This window comes from Ochotona princeps, chromosome 19 (genome assembly GCF_030435755.1).
Source record: "Ochotona princeps isolate mOchPri1 chromosome 19, mOchPri1.hap1, whole genome shotgun sequence".
Taxonomy (NCBI): Eukaryota; Metazoa; Chordata; class Mammalia; order Lagomorpha; family Ochotonidae; genus Ochotona; species Ochotona princeps.
This window is the reverse complement of record NC_080850.1, coordinates 1,871,485-1,886,744: the sequence shown is the minus strand read 5'-3', so window position 1 is coordinate 1,886,744 and position 15,260 is coordinate 1,871,485. Positions and strand designations below refer to the sequence as shown.

At 51.4% G+C, this 15,260-nt stretch overlaps 1 protein-coding gene across 1 annotated transcript; it reads right to left on the bottom strand.

Annotated features, from left to right (window-relative positions):
• Positions 1-858: 858 nt before the first annotated feature.
• On the bottom strand, positions 859-2,947 carry LOC101523126 (transmembrane emp24 domain-containing protein 9-like). Its single transcript, XM_058677272.1, has 5 exons — positions 2,709-2,947; positions 2,411-2,511; positions 2,139-2,264; positions 1,481-1,627; positions 859-1,371 (listed from the first exon to the last, which is right to left on the bottom strand). The coding sequence occupies exons 1-5, from the start codon at positions 2,848-2,850 to the stop codon at positions 1,222-1,224; spliced, it is 666 nt and encodes a 221-aa protein (XP_058533255.1). The 5' UTR covers positions 2,851-2,947; the 3' UTR covers positions 859-1,221.
• Positions 2,948-15,260: the final 12,313 nt, after the last annotated feature.

Sequence of the window (15,260 nt, the reverse complement as noted above, 5' to 3'; positions counted from 1 at the left end):
AAATATCTAAAAACTTATTCAAGTCCTTTTTCTTAACCCTTATCCCTCGTGTCTTTAATGAATCTTTAAGACCTTGCAGGACTAACTCCTGTAGTGATAATGCTTGTCCCATCTTACCGTGGCTCCGTAAGATTTGTGCCGCGAATGAATCTCCAGAGCACGGACTCCAGAGGGCTGACCGTGAGGCTGTCATCAAACTCTTCACTTCAACTTTCCGAGGAGCTCCTCCACTTGTGGTGTGCGGCGTTCTCTCTGTCGGTGGTCTGCACGCCCCACGTTGGGCACCAACTGTCCCGTCCAGCAGGACAGTCAACGGGGTCGCAACCAACCTAGGAGACAATGGGGGACAAGAGACACAAGAAACGAACAGCAAGACAGTATGTCTGATCAAACCGACCAAATTTTATTTTTCACACTCAAGCTTTTATACCCCTCAAAGAGGGAGTATGGGTGAGGGGAGTGAAATGAAAGAATAGGGTTACACAGTTTCACAAAGCAAGCTATTTCTTAACACGTTCTCAGCAAACAGGATATTGGCAGCTAAACTGAGTCAAACACTCTTCTGAACAGGATATGCTGCTAGGTAACCTAAAAAACCGCAAACTGTCCTAAGATTCCACTCCTCTGCACCTGGCTAGCTGGCACTTTTCCACTGGCCTAATTCTGTAATTAAAGATGGCTTTGGTATGGCTCTAATATATGGCTCCCAACACAGGGGTACAAGTTCCCTTCGCCACATTCACCTTGGGGTCTGCCCCCCGCAGCGTCAGCAGGGCCTCGATGGCACTGTTTGATCGTATACACACAACGGCAGAATGTGCTACACAGTATGAGGCGATCAAAGCTTATGCTGGCAAGTCTGCAAGATAAAATTTATATTCACACTTTTCCATCCTGTGACAATTCTTCCCGCTTTGCTTAACACCGGGGCTAGGGACACAACCTCTCTAGCTGCTGCTCAGCCGAAACACACAGCTATGCCTACCCCAGTGTCCCTGGCTGGAAACCCATCCCCTCCCCAGTGCTGACTGAGAAACTGGATCAAACATGTCCTCTGTCCCCCGTGGCAAGGGAGCTCTACAGAGCTGGGCAGGGGTGGGGTGGGGTGGGAGGGTGGAGGAGTAGGGAGTGGGCAGAGGCAGGAGACAGACGCAGCCAGGCCACCTGCCCTCCAGCCGCATCGGAAGGGGAGTGAGCGGCAGCCAGGTCTCTGGGTCTCTTCTACACCAGCTTCTTGGCTTCAAAGAAGCTCTTCAGGTGCCGCATCTGCCAGACGCCGACGGCCACGAGGATGAGGGTCTGCAGGATGGACCACCACAGCACCCGCTGGTTGGTGCTCTCACTGGTCTGCCGGAAGCGCTCCTCCCGCCACTGTGGAGCGGAGAACAGGGAAAGTGTCTGGCAAGACTGGAAGTTAGCCCCAGCGGAAGTTTAGGAGGTTGCTCAATCCCCGCCATGACTGGCCCTGCCCAGCACTCACCCGCTGGTACTCCTGCTCTTTCTGGATCTGTGCCACCTGTTCCACCAGCTGCCGCACGCGCAGATGCAGCTGGCTTAGCTTGTCCTTTGTGGCAAATTCCACATAATCGTTGGTGTGTTCACCCAGCTGCATGTCCAAGTGAACGGCCTGGGCACACAGAGGGTTGAGGGAGGTGCAGGGTCAGGGCATTTGGCTCCACGCTAGGGCCAGACCCAGCTTCCCTTCTCCACTCTGGATCTGGCCCTGGCAGCTCAACGCCACACTCACTCACTGGGGGCTGGGCTCTGCTCTGGGTGCCAGAACAGTGGACTGAGACCCTGGCCGCCTGCAGTGCCATGGTTAGGAGTCAAGGGGGAGAAGAGGGCTGCCAGTGTCTGAGGCAGGAAGGTCTGTGTTGGGAGGAAGTGTTCACGGAGAACCTACTGGCACCTAGGTGCTGATGGGCTCTGAATTTCACACTAAGCTGTGGCTGGCAGGAAGCCAAGGGAGGATTTAAGTCAGAGAGACTCCCTTTCAGGTCCTTTTTCCACAGCTTATTTCCAATAAAGCCCCAGTACTCCTCAAATGGTACCAGCCAACATTCCCATCTCACCCCAAGGACAGACACAGGGTTCCGGGGCACGGGAGTGGGGCGCAGGGGCACACCTGCCACACTCACCAGCTTGTCTTCATTGGAGAGGGAGAAGCGGATGGACTCTAGGTGAATGCAGATCTGGTGCTCTCCTGGGGACTGCGAGGTGAAGCTAAAGCTGCCCTGGGGGCCGTACTGGCGAGCCAGAAGGTTCTAGAGGACACAGCTGGACATGTATCCGCTTCCAGCAGAGGAAGCCAGACTTCCACGGGCCGGGCCACACTGAGGGCCCCCAGCCCTGCCGCGAGCATGGGAAATGCAGGGTAAAGCAAGGACACCGGGACCTGGGGGCTGCACACCTTGTTCTCCGGGTCCTTCACGAACACGAACAAGTTGATCCACTGCGGGGAGGGCTGGTACTTTTCCATAGGAGGGTCATAGAGCTCGGTCTTATAGGTCCCTAAGGACGAGGCAAGTGGCTCGCATCTCCATCGTCACAGGCCCACCCAGGTCCACCGCCCTCACGGGGGTCGTGGGAGGGCCAGGGCACCCCCACCCGCACCCCCTCTTGGCTGCACCCTCAAAGCAGGCCGCGCTGCCCACGACCAACCCACTCGCTGGCCCCCGGGTGCGCCGAGGGAAGGTACCCAGGACCACCGTGCCCTCGGGGATCTCCTGGATGAAGCACTTCTTCTCCAGCTCGCGGACCTCGAGGTAGAGCGCATCCCCGGGGCCCGCGACCAGCAGCTGCCCCAGCAGCAGCTGCAGGGCCAAGCCCGGCCGCCGCGCCCAGCCCCATCCCCGCCCCCGGCCGGCCCGGCGCCCGGGGCCTCGAGCCTCTCGGGGCCCCGCCACCTTCGCGGGCGCGTCCCGCGGGCCTCCGCGCGGGGGCTGCCGGGACTGCGGGCTCGTCGGCGGACTACAGCTCCCAGGAGCACCGCGCGACGCCGCCCGGCCTCGCGGGGCTTTTCCCGAGTGTCTTGCGCAGCCTCAGAGAGCGGCAGTGGGTTTGGTGTCTGTCGCTGCTGCAGGTGGGCGATGGCGGGTAGGACGTGGCAAGGTGCTCGTCACCGTGAATCTGAGACTGATGTGGGACAGAAGAGGGAGGGAGGATTGACCCAAAGTGCTGGAGTCTCCCAAACCAGCAGCTGAGGCAAGAGAACTTAGGGTGTCCGGGAAGCAGCCAGGAGTGCAGGGAAGGTGGTTTGGGAAGGTGGAGGGCTGAGGGTGGAATCACCCAGAGGCCAGGAGGGAGCCGCGGTGGGTGGAGGTCCCTTGCATCCCGAGTTGAGGTTGTGAGGGACTCTGAGGTTGCGAGAAGGTGGCAGGAAATGGGCTGGGAAAGCCAAGGGGGAACAGAAAATAATTGGAAGCAGATGCTTGTCCACTCTGGAGTTGGTTGGATAGACGTAATTCAGCATGAAAACAAAGGGCGTGCTGACACCTGTTGTAACACAGATGCGCCCTGTGGGGTAGCCCAGTCCTGGAAAGATGGAGCAGTCAGGTTGCTAGAGACAGGAGGCAGAAGGGGGTTGGTTGTCAGGGGCAGAGGGAAGAGAGGCAGAGAGAGATTTCTAACTGTGCAGAGTTTCAGTTTGGCAAGATGAAGAGTCCAAAGGTGGATTTCAGGACATTGTGGATGTACTAAAAATGGTTCGTCTTGTTAGTGTTGTGTCTGTTTTACCACAGTGAAAAAGGAACAAAACCTTGAGAGTTTTTTTTTTCTTTTTATTGTGTTGTTGTTGACAATGTTTACATAGTTAATTACAGTTAAAGGAAAAAGAAGGAAAAAAAAAAAGGTTTAGGGGAATAGGAAAGTGGGTAATGCTATTATGTCCATATTGTTTCCATCATGTATCTGAGGTAAAGGGGGATATTGAGGGAGAAGCCCCACCCGGTTTCCCGCCCACCCCAAGTCCCGGATGTGGGGCATGCTCTGAGATATGTGCTCGAGTGGTGTTAATAGTTCTGCAGTTATGAATCGCTGCCAGTTTCGCTCGATGAGGTCGTCCACCGATTGATATGGTCCATCATAAAGTCTCCGTTTGCCCCATAATTTGCTGCCAACATATAGCTGAGATGAATGATTGTCCTGTTCTGTCTTCTGTCTTTTCTTGGTTAGAGTTCTGAGTCCAGCAGTTCGATTGGGGAGATCTCCAAAGATACTTTGAGGTATTCCCAGATTAGTTTCTTGTATGTTCTAGCAAGCACAGGGCCCGGCACAGTCCATCACCCCGATCAGCTGGTGGTTGCAATTGCTGGGTTGGTTGTTTTCAGTCCCGAGTTGCACTGGAACCAATGGGTGTTGCAGTCCAGGCTGGTTCGGCCCTTACATCAACCAGTGGGAGCTGCAGCCTAGTAGGGGCGACCCACAATAACCCCCACCAAGCCCGCCCCCTACCCTGGTTTGCCAGTATGTGTAGCAGAAGACCAGTCTGTCCCCCATCCCATTTGGCTCTGGTACTTGTCAATGGGTATTAAAGCTTAGTTCTATCTAACCAACTCAACCATCCAGCCCTCACAGATGTGGTTGAGTGCCTCTCTATCTAGCCATCCCAGCCCCCGTCCTAGTTTTCATGCCCTCCCACGGGAATAGTGACCCAAGAAGGGGGAACCCACTTTTTCCCTCCCAGGTCTCTCTGTCCCGGTTTATGCACTCTTTAGGTGGTCCTGAGATTTGACTCGACAGAATTAGTCCCCAGTGCCAGCTTCTGCCAGCTGATGCTGCGGCCCTGATCTAGTCCACATGCAGCGCACAGGTGTTATAGCCTTGCTTAGTCGAGTCTGTCTCCATCCCAGCCAAAACTCTCCAGTGGGTGTAGCTGACTGGTGAGGGGACCAGCCACTTAATCCCCCCGCCAGCTCTGCCCCTCCCTTCCTGAATCTCACGTGTGCTGGATGGGTGCTGCATTCACATCCAGTACAGGCAACCACGCCCTGGCATTCCATAATGTGTACTGGTTGTGTCGCAACCAAACCCGGCCCATCCCACACTCTGTTCTGGCGATCGGATTTGCCAGTGGTTGACATGAACTGATTCAGCCTGGTCTGCTCCTGACCCAAGCCGAATGTATGCCAGTGGGAAACTTTCCATGGCCTATTCTGGGCTGTTTCCAATCATGCTTCTTGCGCTTAGCTGCAGGGACTGTGTCCTGCCAGAGGAGTTGCCCAGGCTCCTCCATCAGAACCCCTCCCAATGCCAGATTTTGCGCTTGCCAGGGGGTTCTTGAGCCAGCCCTACTCAGTTCACCTCCTGTCCTAGCAGGAACAGTGGTTTTTCCTGGCTGGCTTTCACCCCATTCTGGTTCTTGATGTTGGATTTTCTGCCCAGCCATGGCTCGTCCATACCCACATACAGCTCACACATGGCTCAGAAGAGGAGTGAGACCCAGCCTAGTCAGTCCCATATCTACCAACCTTGAGAGTTTGTCTTTACGTTTGAGGAAAGGTAGTAGGTGACTGAAGAGGGGGAGGGAGGGACAGGAGAGGACAGTCTCACTGCCCTGGGTGGAGGATACGAGTATCCTCAAACTGCCAGTGTGGACCCAAGCCCGCTGGTAGAGAGCTGTGGCGTTATGCAAGTGCCTGACCTCGTGCCTGGTGAGAACAGCTCAAGAGCTTAATCAGCAGCATTTAATAATGTCTTTTATTCTTCTGTTCCAAGGACCGCTGTAAGCACTTCAAAGTGTAATAACTGACCTAATCACAAGTAGAATGTTATGGGGGTCACATTAGCGCTTTTGTAGTACTCTGATGTGTGACACCGGGGAAGCAATAGCAACGAGAAGTCCAGCATACCTCACCCAAGCTCATCCACCTGAGAAGTGGCAGGTGTTTGCTCACACCTAGTCTGGGTCAGGCCTTTTGATGCACATTGGACACAACATATAGGGCTTGTCTCCTACACTCCATGGATTCACTCAGACATAAGTGCATAACGCAATACAATATTTAGGATGAAGGTTAGGTTCCAGCCTTCAAGAGCTGGGCCCTTCTTTTCCAGTGGTGTTTTTTATTCCTTCACTGGAAATTATTTTTAAGCAAAGATGACAGATGCGGATGTTAGTAAGTGTCCAACCTCTTAGGAAGTTCAGTTAAGGCAAAGTGGGAAAAGGATGTGTTGTATTTGAAAGCTAGGGGTTCGCCCAGGGCCACTGGCTGGAGATGGGGGCAGGCAGAGCTTGGGCAAGCATGGATGCTGTCCGCGGTGCTGAAGCACCATTGCCTCTACACATGTACTATCAATTGCACTGAAGGACACTGTGTGATTTGTTGTTGTTGTTGTTGTTACTTAATATTTAAATTCCGATGAATCAATCATTTTTAAAAAGCACAATATATATAGTATATTATCTGTGTCAAATTTCTATAAAAGTTTCTGTAACAGTTACTCTCAATTTCAATATTTATCTTGTTGCAAAACCTAAAAAATACTTCAGGGACTAACATCAGTACAGTGATTTTTTTTTTTAAAGATTTTATTATTATTGGAAAGCCAGATATACAGAGAGAAGGAGAGACAGAGAGGAAGATCTTCCATCCGATGTTTCACTCCCCAAGTGAGCCGCAACGGCCGGTACGCGCCAATCCGAAGCTGGGAACCAGGAACCTCTTCTGGGTCTCCCACATGGGTGCAGGGTCCCAAAGCTTTGGGCCATCCTCGACTGCTTTCCCAGGCCACAAGCAGGGAGCTGGATGGGAAGTGGAGCTGCCGGGATTAGAACCAGTGCCCATATGGGATCCCGGGGCTTTCAAGGCGAGGACTTTAGCCGCTAGGCCACGCCGCCGGGCCCCCAGTACAGTGATTTTGCAGTGGAAAAGCTCAGCTAATAGAACAGCCAGTAATTCTGCTGGGTTCCTTCCACTTGGCAGCATTCTCATCCCATGTTGGCTGCAGAGATCATGAATTCTGGTTGTGATAGCCAAAGGGGAAACGGAAATTGCCACAGCTGCCCTATTTGCAATTCTCCCACTGCCCTGTCAGGCTTCCAGTGAAGCTGCTGCGCCATCTCTCAGAGGGATTGTGCTCAACCCTTATTCCTGCCTCCTTTATCCACCCACTTACTACAAATTCATTCTTCAAAGACCCAAGTCTAGCAGTTCTGGCTTAGGTGTTTCTCCCTCCTGGGTCCTCAGGGCCATATATCCCTCTGTCACAGTGTTAGCCATGTTGGATTCCAGTTGTCCATTTAGAACAAGTCCCCCAAAGGTTACAGCTGCGGAGAGAATGACGTATAGGATTCAGCCACTTGTTCATGTCTGTGCTCCTCAAAGGCTAGCACAGAACCAGAAACAGCAGGAATGCGCAATAAGTGGTTAGAGAAAGGGAAAAGAGATGAAGGAAAGAAAGGAGAAAGAGTGTAACAGGGAGGAGACCGTGAAAGAAAAGAGAAGATGGAGGAAGAGAGATGCTCCTGAGGGAGGCCCAGGACCTTCCTGGCAGCTTCCTCCTCCTGCCCACCTATCCTTCCAGGTAGTTTGGGCTGCTCAGTTCCAGAGCTCAGGTAGGATATAACGGGGCAGGGGCTGTGGGGGGAGGATGACAGCTTTCTGACTCTATCTGTGCTGGGTGGTGGAGCTTGTGGGCCCTTGGCACAGCTTTGTGGGTAGTTCCACAGTCTGGATGGGGTTGGGAAGGAGGGCTTGTCTTCCCTGTTCTTCAGGGTCCTTGGGAGAGTGGCTTGTTAACACTGCTTTGGACAAGAATGTTGGAAAGTTGCCAGCAGTCCTTGGCCCAACCTCCCATGGTTGTTGTTGGTTGGTGGTGGGGTGTTCCAGCCTTCCCTAGTGCTTCTGTAGGAATCTCAGAAGCCTAGGTCCTGCTCAGAGGGTGGTTAGTGGAGTAGGAGGTAGGAATTAAACTGCTTGCTCTCTACCTAGAACACCCTTAATGGAATTGAGTGGGCTGGTTTTTAAACAGAGCTCACTTGCAGCCTGCATAGGCATAGCAACTTCAAGCTAATTGTGTGGGGGCTCTTACATGGTCCTTTGGGACAATGGTCTGGGACCTCTTCAGTGCCCAGGTTCAAGTCCATGCTTAGCTCTCTATTCTGTTTCCTGCCAATGCTATACACAGCCTCCAAATCCTACTTGGGAGTCTCCAGATGAACTCCTACTTCCTGGACTTGGCCCTCTGGCCATTATGAGTTACTGGGGCTTGAACCAGCTGATGGGAAAAACCTCATGCTTGGAATAAAAGTTTAGAAGAAAAACAAACAAAAAAAGGGAGAGAGAGAGAAAGAAAGAAGAAGGTTGAGAGGAGGAGGAAGACAAATAGTAACAGTTGGTCGTAATGATAGGGAAAGCCAAAGTCTCCATAGGATAAGCCTACATTTTCCTGGGATTACCACCCCTCCTCTGTATCGTTCCAATTTTAGTATATGTGCTGCCGAAGCAAGCACCACCCCTCCTCTATTATTCCCAGTACTCTTGAGCTGGGAGCCATGGAAGTAGGATGTAGTAGTGATGGAATGTTCTGTGTATCAAATCAGAGCTTCTATGTGTTGTTCTGCTCTGGTGTTATGAGGATTCTGTCAGCTACCTGCATGCCACTATTCCATCCTCTGGACCACTGGCCCTTGTACCCATTTTCTTCCTCAGCTTGTGAAAAATGCCTTCTATAAGGAGACATCCAAAAGTTTGTGATGGAGGAGCAGGTGTTCAACCTTGGAGTTATGATGTCAGTATCCATTTGTGATGGAGGGGCAGGTGCTCAATCTGTAATTAAGATGTTAGTATCGCATGCTGGAGTAGCTGGGTTTGCTTTGCTTTCAGACTGACTCCTGACTCCCACTTGCTACTGATGAAGCCCTTGGAAGATAATGGAGATGGCGCAAGTGATTGGGTTCCTTCAGTCCACATAGGACACCTGAATCGAGTTCTGGCTCCTGTCTTTGGCCCTGACCCCCAACCCTGGACTTTACAGGCATTGAGGGGAGTAAACCAATAGCCGGGAGCTTCTCCCCACCCCAGGTGTGGGTCTGTCTCTCAGAGTGTTCACATGTGAAAAATGGGGTTAAAAGATGAGTCTATTCGGGCCTGGCGGCGTGGCCTAGTGGCTCAAGTCCTCGCCTTGAGAGCCCTGGGATCCCATATGGGCGCCGGTTCTAATCCCGGCAGCTCCACTTCCCATCTAGCTCCCTGCTTCTGGCCTGGGAAACCAGTTGAGGACAGCCCAATGCATTGGGACCCTGCACCCGTGTGGGAGACCCAGAAGAGGTTCCTGGTTCCCGGCATCGGTTCGGTGCGCACCGGCCCTTTGCGGCTCACTTGGGGAGTGAATCATCGGACGGAAGGTCTTCCTCTCTGTCTCTCCTCCTCTGTGTATATCTGGCTGTAATAAAATGAATAAATCTTTAAAAAATAAAAGATGAGTCTATTTTGGTATAAAAAGAATTTGAAATCCATGCACAGGAGAAGCGTTTAAAAATTCATGAAAAATGAATGTCATGGAAATACCGCATGGATTTCAAAAATTTTTGCTCCCTAAGTAAAAATTCCACTTTCTCCAAATTATTTGAAGTACCTTGAGGCCTCTCTTTAAAGGGATTTCCTCTAGGAGCTCTTTGTCCGCACTCTGAGCAGGCCCAGATGTCTCCTCCTCTCCTGGGATCCTCCCAGACCCCGTTGTCTCTAGTGCACCTCTGCTCAGGGCTTCCTGATCGCATCCTAATGGCAGCTTCGTCTGTTCTCGGTACTCTCCCATGGGTAGGCAGACCAAGGGGAATGCTGGGCCATGTCTTAGTCCTTGGAGGTCAGGACACCATGGATCTCAGCACAGAGACAACTTCGTGGCAACACAGCCAAGTGCCACATAGCCGCTCCCCAAGTCTCAGCTGCACGCCAGCCAAAAGGCCGTTAGACTTCCCACAGTGAAACGTCTGCCATCTGCTCAGATGTCTCCACCATCTTCCTCAAGTCTCTCCTGGGAGGGTGAAGCAATAGACAGCCTCAGGGGCCGGCATGGTGGTGCATCAGGCTCATCTGCCTGCCAGCGTCAGCATCCCAAATGGGCTATGGTTCTTGTTCTGGCTGCTCCACTTCCCATCCAGCTCTCTGCCTGGGAAAGCAGAGGAGGTTGGATTAAGTCCTTGGGCTGCTGTAGCCACGTGGGAGACCCAGAAGAAGCACTCAGCTCCTTGCTTTGGATTGGCTCAGCTCTGGCCGTTAAGGCCATTTGAGGAGCGAATCGGCAGGTGGGAGATCTTTCTTTGTGTAAATCTGCCTTTCAGATCCCTGTAAATCTGCCTTTCAAATCAAAGTCAACACATCTTTTTAAAATGTTAAATTAGACATTATGAAACAAAACATTGAATCTGTTCTGGACATGTACCCTGTCAGCATGCACAGTGCCAGCCCCTTGAACTTCTTAAAAATTTCTTTCCAGCACGAAAATGTCCCCTATGTGGAACCAAGTCACTTACGCTTACTTAAAAACCTATCTATTTGTTTGAGAAGGAGGCGGACCAAACAGAGACACAGCTCTCATACTGGTTCACTCCTCAGCTGCCCTCCAGAGCCGCCGGCTGGGGCAGAAGCAGGAACAGTTAGCCCAGTGGAGGTCTCTCCTGTGGGACGCAGGGCCTGACCACTCGAGCCTTCATTTGCTGCTCCAGGACATGCATTAGCAGGAAGCCAGACTCAGGAGCCAGAGCTGACGTGCCAGGCCAGATGAACCGTGTGGGAGACATGGCTTTGGCTTTCACATGGCATGGCAAGGCCACAGTACCAGGCATCTACAAGTGTGAAAACTGCAATGATAGGACCTTTAAGAGGTGACTAGGCCTTGGAGAGGGACTGGACGAGACAGCCTTTGAGTTCGGATTCTTCAGCAGCAGCCTGCTTAACCTTCAGTGTTCCCCCTACGCTGTGGTGCAGGATGAGGCACTTTACAAGGGTTTGCGTGACTTACTGAAGAAGAGCGAGGCGGGCTGTGTTGGCAATCTTGAGTGTGTCGCCTGTTGGCACCAAGGACTAAATCTTGTGGGTGGGGTCCGCAAGTTGGCGACGGTCCCAGGTCGTGACGCTGTGTACTTTAAGTATCATTGAGACACTCAGGTGCTGATTCCTGCACGCAGGTCACACTATGGTTTTCTGATCAAGTAGCAGATGATTAATGTAAAATCTGGGTATGGCCATTAACATTGGTGCTGGAAACTTGACTCCCTTAGCAGTGCAATAAAAAGCTGATGCAGGGCCTAGCATAGTAGCCTAGCAGCTGAAGTCCTCACTTTGAATGCGTTGGGATCCCGGTGGCCCTGCTTCCCATCCAACTCCCTGCTTGTGGCCTGGGAGAGCAGTCAAAGACAGCCCAAAGCCTTGGCACCCTGCACCTGTGAGGGAGACCTGGAGGAGGCCCTGGCTCCTGCCTTCGGATTGGCTCAGCTCTGGAGCTGCACACCCTTGTGAGTGCAGGGTCCCAAGGCTTTGGGCTATTCCTCACTGATTTCCCAGGCTATAAACAGGGAGCTGGATGGGAAGTGGAACAACTGGGACATGAACTGTCACACATATGGGATTCTGGTGCTTTGCAAGGGGAGGATTAGCCAATTGAACCATTGTACCAAGTCCCAAATTGTTTGATTTTTGTTGAGATTTCCAAGCTCCCTATGTGTTCTGCATATTAATCTTTTGACAGAAGTGTAGCTTTTGAAATATGATCTTCCATTCTGTCAATTGTTTCTTCACTCTGTTGATTATTTTCTTTGCTGTGAAGATATTAATTTAGTTAGATATGATGACATTTGGCTGTTTTTGCTATTGTTGTCTGTGTTTTGGGGGCTTTTATTAAAAAAAGAATCATTGCTGGGCTCGGTGTGGTAACCAAGTGGCTTGCACACCTGATATCCCATATGACTGCTGGTTCGTGTCCCTGCAGCCCCGCTTCCCATCCAGCCCCCTGCTTGTGGTCTGGGGAAGCAGTCAAGAACGGCCCAAGGCCTTGGGATCCTGGACCTATGTGGGAGACCTGGTGGAAGCTCCTGGCTCCCAGTTTGGAATCAGTTCAGCTCTGGCTCTTGCAACCACTTGGGGAGTGAATCAGTGGATGGAAGATCTTCCTCTGTCTCTCCTTCTCTCTGTATTTGTGCCTTTGCAATAAAGATGGATACACTTTTTAGAGAATCATTGCTATGTCAATGTGTTAAAGTGTTTCCTCTGTGTTTTCCTTGAGTACTTTCATGTCTTGATCCGTTTTAGTTAGTTTCTGAATAGAGAGGTATTCTGCCTGTGCATATCAAGTGTTCTAGTACTGCCCTTTCCCTATATACATTTTTGGCACCTTTGTCAAAGGCAGCTGGCTGTGGACACATGCATTCATGCTTGCGTTCTCCGTTTCATCCCATTGGTTTGTGTATCTGTTTTTATGTCAGTATATCATGCTGCTTTGGTTGCAGTAGCTCTGTAGTATGTTCTGAAATCTGGTGCTATGATGGCTGCAGCTGTGTGTGTGTGTGTGTGTGTGTGTGTGTGTGTGTGTGTGTGTAGGATGACTTTGTTCAGGGCCTTGGGTACTTCCATATGAATTTTAGGATTATTTTTCTTTAGTCCTGTAAAGAATGTTGCTGTTTTGATGGAGAGCGTATGGCATCTTCAAATTGCTTTGGGCAGTGTGGACATCTTTTTGTTTTTAAGATTTATTTAGTTTTATTGGAAAGGCAGATATACAGAGAGGAGGAGAGACAGAGAGGAAGATCTTCCATCTGATGATTCACTCCACAAGTAACCACAACGTCCGGTGCTGTGCTGATTCGAAGCCAGTAGCAAGGAACTTCCTCCAGGTCTCCCACATGGGTGCAGGGGCCCAAAGCTTTGGACCCCCGTGACTGATTTCCCAGGCCACAAGCAGGGAGCTGGATGGGAAGTGGTGCTGCCGGAACTAGAATTGGCGCCCATATGGGATCTGGGCACGTTCAAGTCAAGGACTTTTAACCACTACACTATCGTGCCGGGCCCATCTTTTTGGTTTTTTTGTTTGTTTGTTTTGTTTTTTTTTAGAAATATTTTAGGGCCCAGCACGGTGGCCTAGTGGCTAAAGTCCTCAGCTTGAATGTGCCAGGATCCCATATGATGCCGGTTCTAATCCTGGCAGCCCTGCTTCCCATCCAGCTCCATGCTTGTGGTCTGCGAAAGCAGTCAAGGACGGCCCAAAGCTTTGGGCCCCTGCACCCACGTGGGAGACCTGGAAGAAGCTCCTGGCTTAGGATCGGCTGAGCTCTGGCCATTGTGGTCACTTGGGAAATGAATCATCAGATGGAAGATCTTCCTCTCTGTCTCTCCTCCTCTCTGTGTATCTGACTTTGCAATAAAAATAAATAAATCTTTAAAAATATTTTAGTTTTAATGTTGTTTACATAGTTGGGAAGGATGCATGCCCATGCAGGCCTCTTTTAGGGTGGGGAGGGTCAGGGCATAAACGAAGGTGGGTGACACAGGTGTTTCCAGGATTTTTCTTTTTTCTCTTGTATCTCCGGGGCAGAGGATAAGGAGGGAGGGCCACTCCTTGCTGCCAAACTACATCAGCACCAGGCATGAGGGACAGTCATTTGATGTCATCTTAGAGATCCCAGTGGAGGGAGAATGTTTTGAGTGTTACTTGAGTGGTTTTTATAGTTCTGTGATGTTGTCCGCTTTGTCGCACCACGGTTGAGAAAATCTTTCCAAGGTCTTTTGGCTGACCAAGTTTTCCTTGGTGCATCTTCAGAGCCAGGCACTTGATGCCAAAGCTTGGCTAAGAGGATTGTCCAACCTGTTCTGCTTTCCATTCTCTGACAAGGCACTCAGCGTTCCCTGCTGGCCTGGATGAACTGGCTGCCATGTCCCCGTGGCATGCTGTCCACTGTGTAGGCATCAGCAACTGAAGAGGCCCAGGTTAAACTCCCTGTGGCCAGAGTTTGAGCCCAGGTCTAGCTGAGGAGTCCCTCAAGAAACCGTTCCTGGGGTAACCTCAGACCTGACTCTTGTGTGCGCCAGTCAGTGCCGAGTCAGGTTTGGTTTGTCACCTGCATCAGCTTACACACATACTGGTGGATGCAGCTGCCTGGTTAGTTCTGCTCCCATCCCAATTTCCCAAGCAAATGGATGGGTGCTTCAGCCTAGCCCAACCCAATCCACCGCAAACTCAGCCCTTATCCACACCAGCGGGAACTACAGCCTAGTTGGGGCAATCTCCAACAGCCTCCACTAGGCCCACTCCCACTCCCAGTTTCTGTGTAGGCTGGTATGTACAGTGATCTAGTCAATCCCATTCTGCATCCCATCTAGCTCTCTGGCACTCCCAGGGATGCTGTGGCTTAGCTCAGCATGACCCACCCCCAGATTCAGCCCACACATGTGCCAACAGGTGCTGCTGCCTTGTCCAGTCCTGCCCACCCCCAGACCTGGCTCTCATGCTCATCATTGGGAGCTACAGCATACCAAAGGAGTGCCCAAAGTTCCCCTACCACACCTGCTCTCTGCCCCAGATCCTGTGCTTGCCATGGATTACTGCTGTCTAGTCTGACATGATTTGCACTCTGTCCTGGCACTTGCCAACTAGGGCTGGGGCAAAGCCTGGCAGGCCTGTACTTATTCTGGTTCTTGTATGTGCTAGCAGATGTGACGACCTAGCCTAACCCAGTCCCAACCCAACACCAGCTCATATGCAGGCCAACAGGTGTTGCAGCCTTGCCCAACCTGGTTTAACTCCAGACCCAGCACTCACACTCACCAGTAGGAGCAGAGGCTTCGCAGGGGAGTCCTCAGAATTCTCCTACCAGGCTCATCCCCAAGCCCTGGGTCTTGTGCATGTCGATGGGCTGGTGTGGTGGTGTATCAGGCTAATTCTCTGCCTGCAAGCACTGACATTCCAGATGGTTGCCCATTTGAATTCTGGCTGCTCCACTTCCAACCCAGCTCCCTGCTTATAGCCTGAAAAAGCAGTGGAGGATGGCTGAAGTCCTCAGGGCCTGCAATCACATAGGAGACCCAGAAGCTCCTGGGTCCTGCCTTCGGATCAGCTCAGCTATGGTGATTGTGGCCATTTGAGGAGTAAACCAGCAGATGGTATCTCTCTCTCCCCCTCTGTCTGTAACACTGACTGGAAAGTCAAATAAGTAGATTTTTTTTTAAAAAGCAATTCCAGTATGATATACTTTCCCTTTTTGCTTTACTTTTCAAGGCATTCAGATACACTGTTTATTTGAAATAAATACTTTTTATTTGAAAAGCAGA